We start from the raw sequence: 17,047 nt of genomic DNA, 5'->3' as shown, positions 1-17,047 counted from the left end.
CGGCCGGAAATACTACACGACTTCCGGTTTTTACAAAATAAAAGATTATTAAAATCTTCATAAATAGGATAGGAAAATAAAAAGAAATAAAGAAAAGAAAAAAAGTAACTAATAATAATGAAAAATGTATAAAAATAAAATAAAATAAATAAAAAAGCTTCTCAGAAATAACTGTGATGGGTCGCAGGACTACAATACTTCCGGTTTTAACAAAATAAAAGCTGATCAAAATCTTTTTTTCTTTTTTTTATTGATTATTAATAATGAATCATTAACAGTATATGTACAGTGAAAAAATTTTTTTTTTTTTGCCCAACAACACTCAAAACACAAAAAAAAGCAACAACAGAAAACACATTTTAAATTATGGATAAATAAAATTATAGACAACAAAACAGAGAAATAACAGAAATTGATAAATAGGATAGGAAAAGAAAAATAAATAAATGAAAAGTAATTAAATAAAATAATAATAATAATGATTAAAATATATTCTATATTATGGATAAATAAAATTATAGAAAACAAACTACAATACTTCCGGTGTTGACAAAATAAAAGATGATTAAAAATCTTCAGAAATAGGATAGGAAAATAAAAATAAACAAATAAAAAGAAAAAAAGTAACTAAATAAAATAGAAGAAAATAATAATAAAACATTTATAAAAAGAAAATAAGAGATAACTGTAATGGGTCGCAGGAATACAGTACTTCCGATGTTAACAAAATAAAAGCTGATTACAAATATTTTCTTTCTTTTTTAAAGGTCTTTTTTTATTGATTATTAATAATTAATTAAACAGTATCTGTACAGTGAAAACATTTTTTTTTGCCCAACAACACAAAAAACAAACACACAAACAACCACAGAAAATACATTTTAAATTATGGATTAATAGAATTATAGACAACAAAACAGAGAAAATATCTATAATACACCTTAAAAATAAGCCGAGAAATAATAGAAATTGATAAATAGGATAGGAAAAGAAAAATAATTAAATAAAAGAAAAAAGTAACTAAATAAAATACTTCTACTAATAATTAAAAATATATTCTATATTATGGATAAATTAAATTATAGACAACAAAACAGAGACTCCGGTAAGTCCAGCAGCGTTCCATAACGCTACAGGAAGGAGCAAATCTTCATAAATAGAATAGGAAAATAAAAATAAACAAATAAATAAAAAGAAAAAAATAACTAAATAAAATAAAATAAAATAAAATAATAATAAAACATTTATAAATAAAATAAATAAAAAAGCTACTCAGATATAACTGTGATGGGTCGCAGGACTGCAATTTTTTAACAGTATGAAATACAGCCTTTTACATTCATATATAACACAACATATCATTGCTCTGCGACACAAAACAATAAAAAAAAAATTCAGAGATTCAGTATCAGTACTTAGAATAAAAATAAAATAAAGAACTTTAAACATTTTTTTTTTTTTTTTGCTCGTGTGATCGTTCATAGGAAAATTAATCCAAGACCCAGATATTTTTAGGCTACCTGCTCATTTTAATAATAATAATAAAAAAAAACACTGCTCTTAACTCCTATTGTTGCCATTTTAATATCTGCTGTACTTCTGTAAATTTTTTTTGTTATATTGTAATATGCACCTTTGCTTATATTTCATAACATAGTTGCCTAACTTTCAATCATGACTCATTTATAATTTGCACATTTGATTCATATATTCACCTTGTTTTGTTGTAGTTATTTAAGAAAACTAAATAAAATATTATGACCAATAGATTAAGTTTGACCCGGTGTCTTGGTTATAGTTTAAAAGACACATCAATGTATCACAAAGGATAATATGAACGGATTGTTATGCAGAGATTTTGTCACATTTCCCCAGAAAACGTATCTTTGTGCATCCAAACCTCGTGGGGAAAAAGTACCCTTTGTCCCGCTTGCACTGCCAGCAGAGGTCAGTGTTGAGAGTACCCATCTTATACATTTTAACAGGCGAGAAGTAGACTCTGTAAAAATAAAAAATAAAAATAAAAATAAAAATAAAAAAAATCAGTCTGTATGTTTTTCACAAAAAGAGAAATGCAAAAACAAAATTCAACCTAAACCATTTTAGATTTATAAAAAAAATACCTGACATCTAAAGCTGTTGATTTTGTTTTAGGTTTGAAGTAAATCAATTTATGAAAGATTTTAACTATATAGAAAAAAAAGACCTGCTGCAAACAGCTGTTAGACAAATGCTGCACATCTGTCAAATGGGAGAGTGAACATCTGCATGCAATATTAATACAGACAATGAGAGGGCACTCTGGTATTAAACACACACTAACACACCAACACATCAAACCCAAAGACAACCGGATGGAAAGGAAAGTTGGAGTCTTGTTTGTTTCGTTTCATTTAAGCTATCTTTATTTCACATTTATTTGTACACAATAAATACAGTAAAACATCCACTGGTGTGTAAATACGACGCTCAGAAATGTGGGCAGTTTGTCACTGAATTTCAGATTCAGACTTTAACATGGAGTCACGACCAGTAGCAAGTTAACAACAACTTCTCTGTTGGGAAAAGAGACTTCAGTCTATATATTTGTTTTCAATACAACAGGGTAAATGCAAACTTCAAAAATAAGTTTGATGTCATTCAGATCTCAAGGAGATCAACGAGAACACAGCAACACGGCTGACAGATATCTCTTTTTTCCTCTGATCGAATTCAACTAAAGGTTTAATAGGTTATTTTTAATCCTACTTCTAAAAACAAAACAAACATAAAAAGGAAAAAAAAAAAAAGCTGTGCTATTATTTGTACAGATATCCATCTCCAAGCTCTCTGTAAACTATTTCAAAAACAATACGATCAAAAGGTCATATCTCAATCTCAATCGAAGACACTACAATGGCTATTTAAGGCTAAATAACACAAGAGCCGATAAAAGAAAAGTATTCATACCAATATAGCTGGTAAACAAAACGTCAAACAAGAAATATTGAACAAACAACGTCGCATCCACAATACTGAAAAGGAATAAGAAGACATCAAAAAGTGCTTCACTATAACAGTATAGATTCTTTTTTTTCTTTTTTTTAATATAAATTGGATAGCTAGCAGCTCAGGATGGTTTCCTCCTTAAAAATAAATGCATGTTTAAACTGCACATTACCTCAGTGTAAACTGTCACCAACTGCAACCTTCTCCTCAACAAACCACCAGCAACCTTTACTGGCTAATATGGAAGCCCATTAACGCCAGTAAAATAAAACACATAAGATGAAAACTTAACCTTGTGATGAAAAAAAAAAAAAAAAAAAAGATCCTGTAAGTCGTTATAATGACAAACTTTCTCTTTGTATCGCAAAATAATGAAAAAACTTTCTAAAAATAATGACTTAGTATCGCAAAAATAATGAGTTACTAACTTATTTTGAGATACTAAGTCATTATTTCAAGTTAAGTAAGTCATTATTTTGGGATAAGTTATTAAATTTGAGAAAGTTTCACATTATTTTAATACTAACTTATTATTTTTAGATACTAAGTCATGTTTTTGACAAAGTTTCTCATTATTTTGAGATACTAAGTCATGTTTTTGACAAAGTTTCTCATTATTTTGAGATACTAAGTCAATATTTTGACAAAGTTTCTCATTATTTTTAGATACTAAGTCAATATTTTGAGATACTAAGTCATGTTTAGATGACTAATTTTGACAAAGTTTCTCATTATTTCAAGAAACTTTCTCATTATAATGACTTAAAGGATATTTTTTGTTCATCATATTGGCAGAAATGGGCTTCCGTAGGCTAACATTAGTGTCATAATAACATTTCTAGATCTTTATTTTACAACACAAGAGAGAGAGAGAGAGAGAGAAAAAGTTAGACTATGTATGTACGCACTACGTTTCTCCCTTTAGGAATTTCTTAGCATTCGGTTCAAAGAAAACTAACATAAGAAGCAGGGTTTTACAAACAAATCAATAAAGAGATAAAGGATCCATTATTTTGATCAGAACTTTTCTAGGAGATTCTCCCTACTGACATAACAATCACTCAACTAAAATTGCCACTTTTCCCTTGTTTGTGTAACCGTGTTGGGTTACGTGTGTTCGAGGAGAGGACCAGCCTCGTCCATGCTGGCGTTTTTTTTTTTTTTTTTTGATCGAGCCGTGTGGAGACAACCAGACTTTTGGTTTTGTGTTGAAGCTTCACAACATGCTGTGATGTCCTGATGAAGTTGTTGCATAGAAGTAAATCCAATTGTGAAAACTCTGGACAGCTTGTGAAAATAAGAGAGAAAGAGCCACACAGTAAGTGATATAGTGAGACATAACTGGGCAGGGCGATATAGTTTAAATCATTATTAATGAATATGCTTATTCATTTTCTTGCCAAGGGTTTTGATGAGAAGATTGATATCACTCTCCAGTAAGTGCCACTTTTCAATCATCGCCTTGTAATTATCTTACAGAAAAAGACAGGTGTGATCAAAGATCTGTGCGTCCTCGTGCTACAAGCTTGACAACGTAGTGATTATTCGCCGAGCTAGTTGATCAACTACTGTAGTGGACACTCCTGCACAACAGGAAAATGCTCTCAATATTCTCACTTTAACATGTTTTCTCTTGGAAACTGGTGCATTTTTGTAGATCCATAAATAAATCATCGGTAAAACGGCGTCCCCAAAGATGAACTAAAGATTTGTGTAGATTTACTTCGCCCACACGAGCGAATAATGTGGTGTCATGTTTTCTATGAAGTTCTTACAAAACATCTGCCAGTTATCACTATATCAATTACTATGAGCAAAGAACAGAAACAGGATTTGAACACCAATACCAGGGTGATATTTGAAGATATTAACAGCAGATATTCTGTCAGTTATCAATATATTTTGTCAGGACTGTAAAACGATTCGCGTCCAGGTAGAAGAGGTGGACGATATGGACAAACGCTGGGTAAGGGAGTGTGGGTAAAGGAGTATAGTTAAGAGAAAGGCACAATATTCCTCCACAGCACACTGACCCTCATGAGGTGTTGAGAGTTAAAGGCCTCTCCGGGCCTCCAGGCGTCTTCAGGGGGTTTAAGTTTCCTCGGGTTTTCCTTTGGGAGTGCGTTTAGAGGCAACAGAGCCGTGAAGTCCCGGCTGGTTTGAACAGAGCCGCCGTCGTCGCCGCCAGGGTGCCGACCGCCGTCACACCAGCGTGATCTCCACCTCCTCCCTCCGCTTCACCTGCCCGCGAGGATGCTGCTTAGGGGGCGGAGGAGCAGCACGGACCTGGAGACATCAATCAATCAATGGCATGATTAAAATAGAACTAATTATTAGTAATATGTTATACATGTTATCATCATGATTTTACTTGTTAGATATCTAAGTTGATGTATCATTATTGTTTATAATTAATTTTTTTCTATAAAAAAAAAGTACAAAATTTATTAGTAAAATATGTGAAAAGATTTGTGGAAAAATGTCCAAAAATATCCTAAATTATTAATAAAATATGTGAAGAATCTAAGAAAAAATGTCCCAAAAATATCCCCAAATAATTAGTAAAATACATGAAAAATGTTAGTGGAAAATTTCCGAAAAATATCCAAAGATTATTAGTAAAATATGTGAAAAATATTTATGAAAAATGTCCGAAAAATATCTGAAAATGATTAGTAAAATATATGAAAAATGTCTGAAAATGATTAGTAAAATATAAATAGAAAATGTCCAAAAAATATCTGAAAGTTATTAGTAAAATATGTGAGAAAATTTGTGAAAACTGTCAGAAAATATATCAGAAAATCACATATTGTAATAGCACTGTAAATTGAGCATCTTTCAATAAAACAAACTACACAAAAAAAATTAAACATTGAAACAGTTTATGGCCATGAAGTGTAGTATATAACTTTATAATTAGCCAATACACAACCATACAAGTATGTATATCATTAAATCACCTGAGGCTATAAATAATAGTCAAGAAGCTTAAAGAAATGTAGATGTGTAAGACCAAATTCAATGTTTATGTTGGCTAAAATGTTTAGATCTGCAACGATTAGTTAAATTACTATTTTGAAAATTGATTAATCATATAATTTTTTTTAAGCAAAATTACCAAATCATTGATGGTTCTAACTTCTCAAATGTGATAATTTGCAGCTTCTCTGTTTTATACGGTTGTAGAGTTTAGGTTTTGGACTGTTGGTCGGACCAAATGATCGTATTTATTAACTCACAGGTCGAATGGTGCCGGAGCTGCTCTCTGGGTATTTGGGAGGTTGAGGAGATCCTTGGACTGGACCTGAAGAGAGCAGTGGACACAGATTACCATCACTACCACTCAAACATCACACTCACTACTTTAGTACAGACAAACCAGTACATCTTACTCTGAAAGGGGCTTTTGTGTGGCGCTGGTGGCGGCCTGTGATGTCCGTTGTGATAGGAGGGTGGTCGGCCAATGGGAGAAGCTGTGGCGCTGCAGGGACTCGACAGCGGAGAGGACACGGTGGGCGTCTGGAGGGGGCTGCTGTGGAGAGGCCCCGGCTGGAAGGGGCTACGAGGGGATCGGTCGCACTGGGCCAACGGGGAGGGGGACGCCTTGAAAATAGCAGGCGAAAAATATGAGTTCAGAGACAATGTGAAAATGTTAGCGTACACTGGCCATGTTTGGCTGACCGGATCCATATTTATTAAGCCTGCCAGAGTAGAAAATCAGTCTCAACTACTCTAAGGTTAGAATATTTTTAGTTTAACATTTCGGTCTAACTGTCCAACATTTAGCAATATTCTTAGGACATACCTGTGCACTGCCATCTCTTTGTCCGTCTCCGTTCTCACTGGCGCCGGCGAGATCCTCCACCAGAACTGCGGGGAAGACGCCGACGACGCCGTTAAACTCCCCCTCCCAGAAACCGTCGTCCTCGTGGGTCTCTCTGCTCAGGATGCGGATGATGGCGCCTTCTGGGAATGACAGCTCGTCCTCAGTTTGTCCCGCGTAGTCGTACAGGGCCTTCGCAAATGACACTGCAACAGAGGAGGGCAGGTTGAGAAATCCCCGAATAACATATAGCAGTACGCAGATAAAAATGACTATATAAGAGGTATCCCTCACCACTGGAGTCTCCGTTGACGGAGCCGGTCGGTAGTTCGATTTCAGGTTCGGTGGAGTTGCTGGAGGAATGGGATCGAGCGTCCAGCGCGGCCAGAGCTTGCAGCATACTCAGCAGGCTGTTGGAGGAAGGAAGCTGCAGGTATTTCTCTGGGACATAGCCGACTTGCCCGCTGCGGTTTCTGGCCTGGAATAGCAGGAAATAGAAAACTCATGATGACGAGCGAAACGTGAAAAGTTCTCGGTGGGAAATCCACAACGAACATAATCAAAAAATCCCAAATGAGTTGAAGGATGGTTCCATTATCATTTTTCATCTTCAGCTCATCTGATCATTCAAACACACGGATATTTTCACAGCGAAATGGCCATCTGGAATGAAGCTAAGTGGAGAGCTAGAGTGGTGTGAAAATGGTCGGCAAACGCTGCTTTGTTTCATGAACGTTTCATAACAACGGCTTGTATATCCGAGGTCCTGATGCTGAAATCTGTGGCTACGAATTCAACATACATTAGCTTGAATATGTGAATATATATGTACCTTGACCCAGTCCTCCATGTCTCCATCGTCAATGACCTCCAAGATTTCCTGATCCTCAATGGTCAGTTCATCTGGCTGAGACGCCTGGAAACAAGGAAACAGATCAGTTTGAATGAAGGTGAAAAAAGGTGACACTCGTCTCTTGAATTGTGTGCAACCGAAGACGTAAAATTAAGGAACAATTGTGTAAATTGACAGTTTATTATCTGTGCTGTAAGACGCACACAGAAAGCAGTAGTTTGTATTCTGCTGGTACCTTGTAGGAGTAGAGTACTTTGCAGGTGAGGGGATAGTTTTTCAAGGTGCTGGAGGGGCTGGAGCTGCTGTCGTCTAACACTTCACCGCTGTCCTCCATCTCCTCTTCATCCTCTCGCTCCAGATCTGTTGTTCCCTGCAGAAATACGACATAAGCCTTATTTTTAATTACACAAGAGCACTCTTATGGCTACAACAAATCAGTCAGCAAATGAAGACAAAAAAAACATAACACACGGTTAATGTTAAAATGATTTGTGGGTTTGTGGGTCTTACGGAGAGCGAAGGATCATTGGTACTGAGGTTGTTCCAGCGATCGTTCTCCAGCTCCTCCATCACCTGGTTCATGGCGCTCTTCAGCCACGTTTCAACAGCAACACCCGCCTGCCTCAGCAAGTCCAGACGGGCCTCTGCTTTCACCTTCACCGTCTGCAAATGAACAAAATAAAACCGATATATCAGAAGATCAGTGGACTAAAATACTTGAAAATATTCATTCTTCATCTATGTGTGCAACCAAGGCACGGCCTTATTCAATTTAGTCAAGTCAATATTTAATCGATTAGTTGTTTAGAAAAGTGGTGAATAAAGTCGATCAGTGTTTCCCAAAGCCCAAGATGACGTCCTCAAATGTCTTGATTTGTCCACAACTCAAAGATATTCAGTTTACTGTCATAGAGGTGTAAAGAAATCAGAAAATATTCACATTTAAGAAGCTGCAATCAGAGAAAGTTGCCGATTAATTTAACAGTTGACAACTAATCGATTAATCAATGCAGCTCTCCTATATTCATTATTGATTAATCTCATGATTATTGTCTCAATTAATCAGTTGGTCTATAAAACACCAGAGAACATTAGTCCCAATTTCCCAGATTGACCTCATCAAGTGTTTTAACCAAACTACAGTCCAAAATCTATTAAATTTACTATAAAGTAAGACAGCAAATTCTCACACTTCTGCTTGAAAACTGACTCAAATGATTAATTGATTACCAAAATAGTTGCCAATTAATAATCTGTCAATAAACTAATCAATTAATTGACTAAACTTTGCAGCTATTAGATCCTAATTGGTGTAATTTCATCTTTTTAACCAGTAGGGGGCGTACTGGGGCCACTTTAAGTAACGGGACACTGATTAAGAAAACAGAGAAACTGTATCACACACAAACACACACACACTCTCGTTACCTCTGCCCTCCGTAGACTCTGCCTGGCGACCTCCATCTTGGTCTCCAGCTCACTGTTGTTCTGCTCTGATGACTCCTGCGTCCCATATCCCTCCAGAGCCTGAAAACAAATCACAACAATCATCTAAAAAATGTATAAAAACAACACAGGACGGAAACAATAAAACCATTAATTGAAGACATTTGATTGAGCGTCACTGCAGAGAGAGCGACTCATATCCTGTTTAATGGAAACAGTCTGATCAAACGTCACTGATGTTGGCTTATCTTATCTTAACCGATGGACTTTCACAATAAAAATCAGGAAAAGGGGTTAACGTGAGGTGATGAGGAGGAACTCTTATCCTGCGTTGTATTGCTTCATCATATTTTCCTTCACACATGGTGGATGATTTTATGATCTCCCGGTTTATTGTTATCAAACTTTCCTGCTTTACGGTAAATTCCAGTTTGCAGGAAAAAGGTATCCGTTGGTCATTAATCCTGTGACGTATCACATTAACAGTAAGGGGTTTAGACTACAGATTACAATCTGCTTTCTCCAGTAAACTGGCTTCATGTAAGTGAGAAACCTGCCTTCTGTAATCCGGGTTAGAGGATTAGAGAAATCTTTGCCCAAGTAGATTTCTCCCGGATAACGCCGGTTTCTGATGCAGGGTTGTCTGCAGATTACTTTAAGGAAACGAGGTTTGTTTTTGATGCCTGGTAGTCACCTCAGTTTTCACACATCTATGAAATAGTTTCACAAATCAGTAAAGAACGCAGTAAAGAACACAAAGTAACCGGTCAAGCTGTCCTTTGATTCTACCAGGAAGTCGTCAGGCCATAAATCAGTTTATCAATCATTTAACACATCGTCATTTTCTGTAATAATTTCCTTGTGTGGTGGCAAAACAAACAACACACGCAATTTTAGATGTATAAATGCAGAAAGCTTCTGTCAGAGGGAGCAGAGCAGAATACATAACAGCTGTTTTTACCCGGTTCAGTGCTGACTTTAGTAACTGTTCACACCTCCAGGCGCAGTTTTATATTTATGTATTCTTTGTCTATCTACAATATTCCTAGCCTCCATAATTCACACTAGGAATATTGTGGATATGTTTAAAGGTTTTCAACACAGGCCATGTCAGTATATGAATTAAAAGAGGAGACGTCAGTACTCCAGGAATATAAGAACGGTGTTGATGGGACATTCTAGTCACCAAAAGTTCCTGGGACATTTTGGTGCCGGAAATGCTTTTCAAGGAACTAAAAGGTTGCTTCAGCCCACTGTTGTCTGCGTTTCCACCGCGGTCTAAAGACCTGTGATGATTAGGCAAATTAGTCCGCTGACATGAAAAAGCAACATGACATGTGATGAGGGCTGTTGGTGGTCACAGCGGTAAACACACTCTGCAGCCTGCAGTTCAGTGTGTCCGTCTGTTTCATCTAAACTAAATGTAGAAAAAAATAAAGTTTTGTCTCACTACGACGTTTACTGCTGCATATATTTACTGATGCACGTTGGATGTAACGAATGAAATGAAACTAAGAGCGTCTGTCCCCACAGTAAATCATCTGTTGAGTGTTTGAGGGTTATTTATTTGTGCTTTATAACGTAATTGCCGTGAAACAATCAGTTTCAATGTTACCAAACAAAGAGAATTGTTCTCCCCTCGTCCTAAAATGGTTCTAAATCGATACTAGAGTACTTCCTTGTTTTATGAATGAAGCGGTACACGCGTTGAAGCCGTTGAAGCAGCGGTGCTGTGTGTGTTTGACCAATCAACGACAAACATCCCTGCAAACTCCACCCCGAAAGTTCCTGTACTTTCAGAAAGTTTCAGAAAAACCTTTTTGGAGGGTTAAATGTCACTGAAACTTAATTTGGACACTGGTTCCTGCGGTCGAAAGTTCCTGCAATCGAAACAGGGCTAATGTCTCTCTTTTCATTCAATGTTTGGAGAATAGTGTAGAAGGAGACGACTCTGAATAAAGGTGCACATTTGATTTAGTGACCACTGTGTGTCGTAAAGGATAATGTGACAGTATCTCCCTCCTGCCTACATCATCATCTCTCCATCAGTGTGATCTGGTTCTCACCCGTTGAGTGTGGATGATGCTCTTGTATTCTCGGGCCACGCGGCTCGCCCATTTCCTCGCCTCTTTATCCAGACTGTGCTCCTCCGACGTTCCACTCTCCTTCTGCAGCTGCAACACCTACAAATACAGAGACAGAGAGAATAACAATATTTAAAAAAGATAACAGAGATACTGTACAGTTACAGTATACCAGACTGTTGATATTGATTTATTATTGTACATCAGTTACTGAAGTTGAACAAACCTTCACAACAACTTTAATAACTTTCATGGGAGACATTTGGGGTCAATCCAAATTACAATCTCTTCACAAAGATGTTGTTTGTCCAAATAATAGTACATTTCCTGCAAATGACCTCACATAGGAACACAATTCATTCTTTGTGAAATGAATGTTTCCAAAATAAAATCATGCTTAATGCAATGACCCACCAGAACACCCTTAAGAGGACCTTGTGGTTTCCCAAATGCCAGGAAGAGTAGGAGTGTAAGTTATGACCACTACTGTTATGTGGCAACCTCCTCTTTACATATTACATGTGCCCAGTTTTAATAAAGTGCTCTGTAGGAAAGACATTTGTCTCAGTGTCACCACTGTTCATTCAAGTTAATTCTGCAGGCTGCATTTAGGTAGTACTACATCACCATCATCACCATCATCAAGGAAACATATTCATCGTACATTTATTTATGAAGTCCGAACCCAGCTGGCTCTCACTTATGTAAGAGGGAGGGAGAAAAGTCTGTTGACACTGAGAAACATTGAAGAGCCAACAGCTTCACTCAGTCCATGAAGGCATGTTGGTAGGTCAAATAAAAACCTCACATCTCCCCCCCAAAACACACAAACCCCCCTCTGAGGTTTACTGTTTCTGATAGCGGTAAATGTGCACGGCTACATGCAAAGGCTCAGAAGCAACGCCGTACAGAGGCTGCAACCTCCGGGTCTGAGAAGTGAAGCCAACGCTGAAGTGCCTTAAACCTGCATTCTTTCTAACAGCCAGCAGGGGGCGACTCCTCTGGCTGCTAAAAGAAGTCTGATTGTATAGAAGTCTATGAGAAAATAAGTCTACTTCTCACTTGATTTATTACCTCAGTAAACATTGTAAACATGAGTTTATGGTACAGAGATACGTGGGGACGGACTGCGACGGCCAAAAACCAAGGTACCGACCGCCAAAAGCCAAGATGACGACGGCCAAAATGCCAAACTCGACGCTTCAAAAAAGTAGTCCACAAACCAATGGGTGACATCACGGTGACTACGTCCACTTCTTATATACAGTCCATGGGTGCACACATCGGAGCAACGGCGGCTACTAAGATACCACATAGGGACAAGATCTAATTGGTCAACATGGGACTGGTTGTGTAAATGAACAAATGTAAGTAACGTTACTGTGGGGATTATAATTAAAGCATGATACGTCTCGTTAACGTATGATACACCCGTGGCGTTGTGGTGGCGTTATCAACAGGGTAATGTGGACAAAGATAGCGTTTCGATTTCAGATTGGACTTTTCTTCTTTAAAGATTGAAACCAATCCCTAAAATGTGAGTTAAGAGGTTTCTACATGACAACAGCGGTGTGTGTATGGAGGGAAAAGGCCTGGGTGGGGAGGGTCAGTGCACTCTGATGAGGCCCACTCACAATGCCTCCTTTTCACAGATGGGCCGTTCACAGGGCCCGGCCTACCTCCTGCCCCTCCCTCCCAGTTCAGCTCCATTCCTTACCGGATCCCTCTGTCTGGTGCGAGTGGTATGGGAGGGAGTGAGGGAGGGAAGGCTCTCCACCACTAATGTTTTCTTTAGGAACAGGCTGCTGCTTGTTTGACTTCCAATGAAAACAACGCCAGCATTTGCAGTTTGAACAAATTGTCCAGTGTTGTCCAGCGGTGCAGAGGACCAGTGCAAAGGAGGACCGGACTAGTACGGCGAGGAAAGACGTGTGTGCGACATACATTCATGTGCAGCCGCCACCAATAAACCTCTGGCAGATTTGCACACCGGGGCTGTCTTAAAGTCTGATGGTAAAATATTTTTGGACTGAAGTTGACATTTATGTTGATATTTAATGTTTTATAGAGGGTAAAAAATGCTATAAAGTACCAGTATGGGTGGAAAACTGAGACGTTATGGACTTCATGAACAGGTGTGGAAAGGTGCAGTGCAGAACAGATCGCACCATGACCATCAGGTGGGATTAGATGTTGTAGGATGCAACAGTTTTATAGCCCCACGTGTTTGGGAAAATCTGCCAGGAGAGCAGATTTTGATAAGATAACAGCAGGAGATTCAGACCTGAAGCACTTAAGTCAATGAAATACAATCCAGGAAGTCCAGTGTAAGTAATAGAGCCATGAATTTGAAGGATTATCAGCTGATTCAACAGCTGTTTACAGTATCATACCATGAGGAAGGATTTTACAATCTGGAAAGTTATCACAGTAATGACGAGTATCACAATAATTTCATATGACTGTAATAAAGTCTTGATAAAGATTCAAACACAAGCATAAACTGTTTGTTTGCAGGTGGTCAAAGTTCAGAACGAATCGGCCGATAATAGTCGGTAGACGATCGATCGGAGCACCCTTACATCTAGTATTGGACAACTTAAAAATTCAACCTGATGATGGCGCTAGATGACACGTCAAGGATCACCAAAGTTATTAGAATTCATCCTGAGGTGGGACATGGATGTCTGCACCAAATTTCATGGCAATCCATCCGATAGTCACCACAAATGGGAACCTCATGGTGGCGCTAGATGAAAAGTCAGGCGATAAAATGAGTCAGCAGCATCCTCTACGGATTATGAATGTTTGTACCAAATGTTGTGCCAATCCACCCAGTAGATGTCAAGATATTTCACTTTGACCTGCTGGCGGCACTTGAGGAAAAGTCAGGTGATCACCAAAGTCAGTAGGATTCATCCCCATGAATGTCCGTATTAAATTTCATGGCAATTCATTTGATAAGTAAGGGATAATGACAGGGCGATGCTGCTCTCATCGCCCTGAAGGGGATTCTTTCACAACAATGACCTGCTCGCTGTACATTATCCCCATTATTACACAACTACTTACTGAAGAAATCAATATTTTGACACAAAAACGATCCGCCAGAGTCAGACATCTGAACTGCGCCCTTAGCAACGGCCTGTTATACATAGCAACGATCTGCTATAGAGAAATTACAGACCGCAGAACGCAGCGATTGACCAATCAGAATCGAGTATTCAACACAGCCATGTAATAATTGTTGAGATATTTCAGTCTGGACCAGAGTGGTGGAACAACCGACATGTGACAATGGTCTTGAATCCACATCAGGTATTGAAGCCATCTGCTGCACGACTTGACCCACTCAGCCATCAGGATGTTCCATGAACTACTTGTTCCACTTGAACTGGTTTTGTAATGTAGTTTAAATACATTAAACTGTCATCCGTTGTGCTTCTGACAGATTGCACCACTGACCCAATTGCTCCAGTTTGTTTTAACTGTGGTGACGGTTGGGTATCTCCAAAAGGGCTGCAAGATACACCGTCCGTGAGGTGATTTGTTTCTTACTTTCCTCTATTAATTCACATTTTCTTATAAAATACTCTCTAAAATGGTTTTAAACCAAACAAATTGAGGTAAAATCACATTGCCTGAGCTGCTCATAACTTATAGAAATGTAAGTATATACTGTATTAATACATATTAAACTGATGAAGAGGAGTCACATATAGACAGCTGCTTCTTTTTAAGGGGACAAAAGCCAGACGGTTGGGAACCCCTGTTCGACATTACAATGGACTAGAGGCTCAGCAGTAAAGGTGGTGTTGTAGGCCAAATGTAGAACTGACTTTAGATGAATAGCTGAAATCATCATATTAACATGTACTATAGTCTTGCCGGTTGTATTCATTATTTACTCCAAGCTGCCATCTGTTTCCCACATCATTGTTTACAGAGGGCCGAGATATCAAGAGGTTATTTTTAGCAACCAAAGAGCCGGACTTTCAAAAGATTAATTTAGTGCTAGATAATGATGGTAGCTGGCTTATAACATGTCAGAATATTTTGTTGAAATGGATGTTTTTGTCAGTGTGACCCAGTATCACAGTGAAACACAGCTGCTGGCCTCCACGGCAGAGTAAACAACAGAGTGCATTTGTGCCATATTTTACAACAAATGCTGACCCACATTTGTGTTTTTTTTGGGTTTTTTTAGAGCATTTGTGCAGTCAGAGGTGGCAGAGGTTACTGTATCTCAGACAGTTTTAACAAGTGTGTTGTAGGGCATTCATAACCACTATATGTAGGCCTTGTCTACACGTATACAGATATTTTAGAAAACGGATATTTTCCCCTCCGCTTAACAACCGGTCCACATGACCTTCGTTTTACAAAATATCTCCGCCCACATTTGAACGCAAAAACAACTCCAAACGCTCGCCAAAAGTGTGAAACCCCCTAGTGTGTTGTCTTTGTTGCCATTAGTGTCTCATACAACATAGACAGCACAGAATATTTATGCAAAACACTGCTGCACACTGAGCAACCAAAAGGTATTGACAAATAAATCTACTTCCGTGTTAAAATGAAGTCTGGGGACTAAAAGACAGGAGCACATCCACCGCTACTGTAGTAATAAAACATCAGGATTTACCGTATCTGAGTCGATGGGCTGGTACAGGAAGTCCGGGGCTTGCTGAAACATGAGGTTCTTCTGCACAAACAGCTGCTGGTGAAACTCCTGCAGAACCTACATGTATGTGTGTTTGAAGGGAAAAGATGAAATACATGTTTAAGTTTTGCCAGAAATGAAGTAGACAGCTCTGCAGCAACTCTATATGCACGCATAATTCAAGATATAAACCTGTTAGTGGATTCTTTTCTCTGCAACTTTATGCTTTTATTGCAACATGTAGGAGACTGAAAAGGTGGGGCTAATTAAAAATAATGACCTGTATGGGATGTCCGGCCGTTTAATGTAACTTCATCTGTCAAATTTAAGATCCTGACTCCATATTTAGACCACCAAAACACAACATAACAAAGATCAAACAGCACTTCATCTAGTCAAATCTAAATGTCCCATTACACAGAGCACACAAGATCTGCTTCAGGAGAGTTGTGTTGACACAGGAAGCACATGGGCTGAAATGTGAGCTCTGTTGAAAACCGCTACTTCCCTCTCTAATGATTCGTTCATATTCTGGCCCGAGCAGAAACAAAACGCCACTCCTGCTCCAGAGAGGCAAGGTGAACCTGAAAAAAACAGACTGAAGGAGGCCAACGACGGCTCAAGAGCGTGTAACCGAGGAGCGCCGAGGTAACTCAAACCGTCCAATTAATTAGCAGGCGGTGAGGCGGTAGAGGTCAGCTCTTCCAAAGACTTTGAGGGATCTTGATGTCCTGACAACATCCTAAAGGTCGGTATCAGCGACGATCAGGGGATAATCTTATAGATCGCCATCGGCTAAACAACCCATATCAATCGTGAGTGTTATGGTTTTATAGCGTTGCATCAATTTCAGGAGTCTCCTAGTTAAACTTTCATTTATATCAATAGTTTAAGATGATCAACTTAAAGGGCGGGTCCATTTTTCATAACGTTATTGATTAGCTTACTTTGTTGTGAAAAATAAGGTGAGCCAAATTTAGTAGACTAGATACATGTTTAATAAACTCTTCTCCTGCTATCTATATATTTATTTTTACTAAATATACTGAGCATCTTTGGAACAAACATTTCTTTCTCTTCTCTCATTTTCAGGTTGAGTCTTGAGCGAAAACTTGGCAGCTGTGCATTCAGGAGAATAAAAGTATTGGATCGGACTTGGTTATAGCAGATACTTAAATGACTTGGAT

General features: G+C 38.2%; 1 protein-coding gene across 1 annotated transcript in view; it reads right to left on the bottom strand.

The window, feature by feature from the left end:
• Nucleotides 1–4,137: 4,137 nt before the first annotated feature.
• LOC141752416 (F-BAR and double SH3 domains protein 2-like) overlaps nt 4,138–17,047 on the bottom strand; it is a 30,536-nt gene continuing 17,626 nt past the window's right edge. The window contains exons 10-20 of the mRNA XM_074610380.1: nt 15,843–15,938; nt 11,180–11,296; nt 9,096–9,194; nt 8,178–8,330; nt 7,903–8,037; nt 7,647–7,730; nt 7,109–7,292; nt 6,797–7,020; nt 6,384–6,594; nt 6,231–6,295; nt 4,138–5,274 (exon numbers count right to left, since the gene is read on the bottom strand). Of these exons, the coding sequence (XP_074466481.1) occupies nt 5,191–5,274; nt 6,231–6,295; nt 6,384–6,594; nt 6,797–7,020; nt 7,109–7,292; nt 7,647–7,730; nt 7,903–8,037; nt 8,178–8,330; nt 9,096–9,194; nt 11,180–11,296; nt 15,843–15,938 (1,452 nt within the window). The 3' untranslated portion in view covers nt 4,138–5,190. The remainder of the gene's footprint in view (nt 5,275–6,230; nt 6,296–6,383; nt 6,595–6,796; nt 7,021–7,108; nt 7,293–7,646; nt 7,731–7,902; nt 8,038–8,177; nt 8,331–9,095; nt 9,195–11,179; nt 11,297–15,842; nt 15,939–17,047) is intronic.

This window comes from Sebastes fasciatus, chromosome 16 (assembly GCF_043250625.1).
Source record: "Sebastes fasciatus isolate fSebFas1 chromosome 16, fSebFas1.pri, whole genome shotgun sequence".
Classification (NCBI taxonomy): domain Eukaryota; kingdom Metazoa; phylum Chordata; class Actinopteri; order Perciformes; family Sebastidae; genus Sebastes; species Sebastes fasciatus.
The sequence above is the reverse complement of the archived record's forward strand: the minus strand, read 5'-3'. Positions and strand labels throughout refer to the sequence as shown.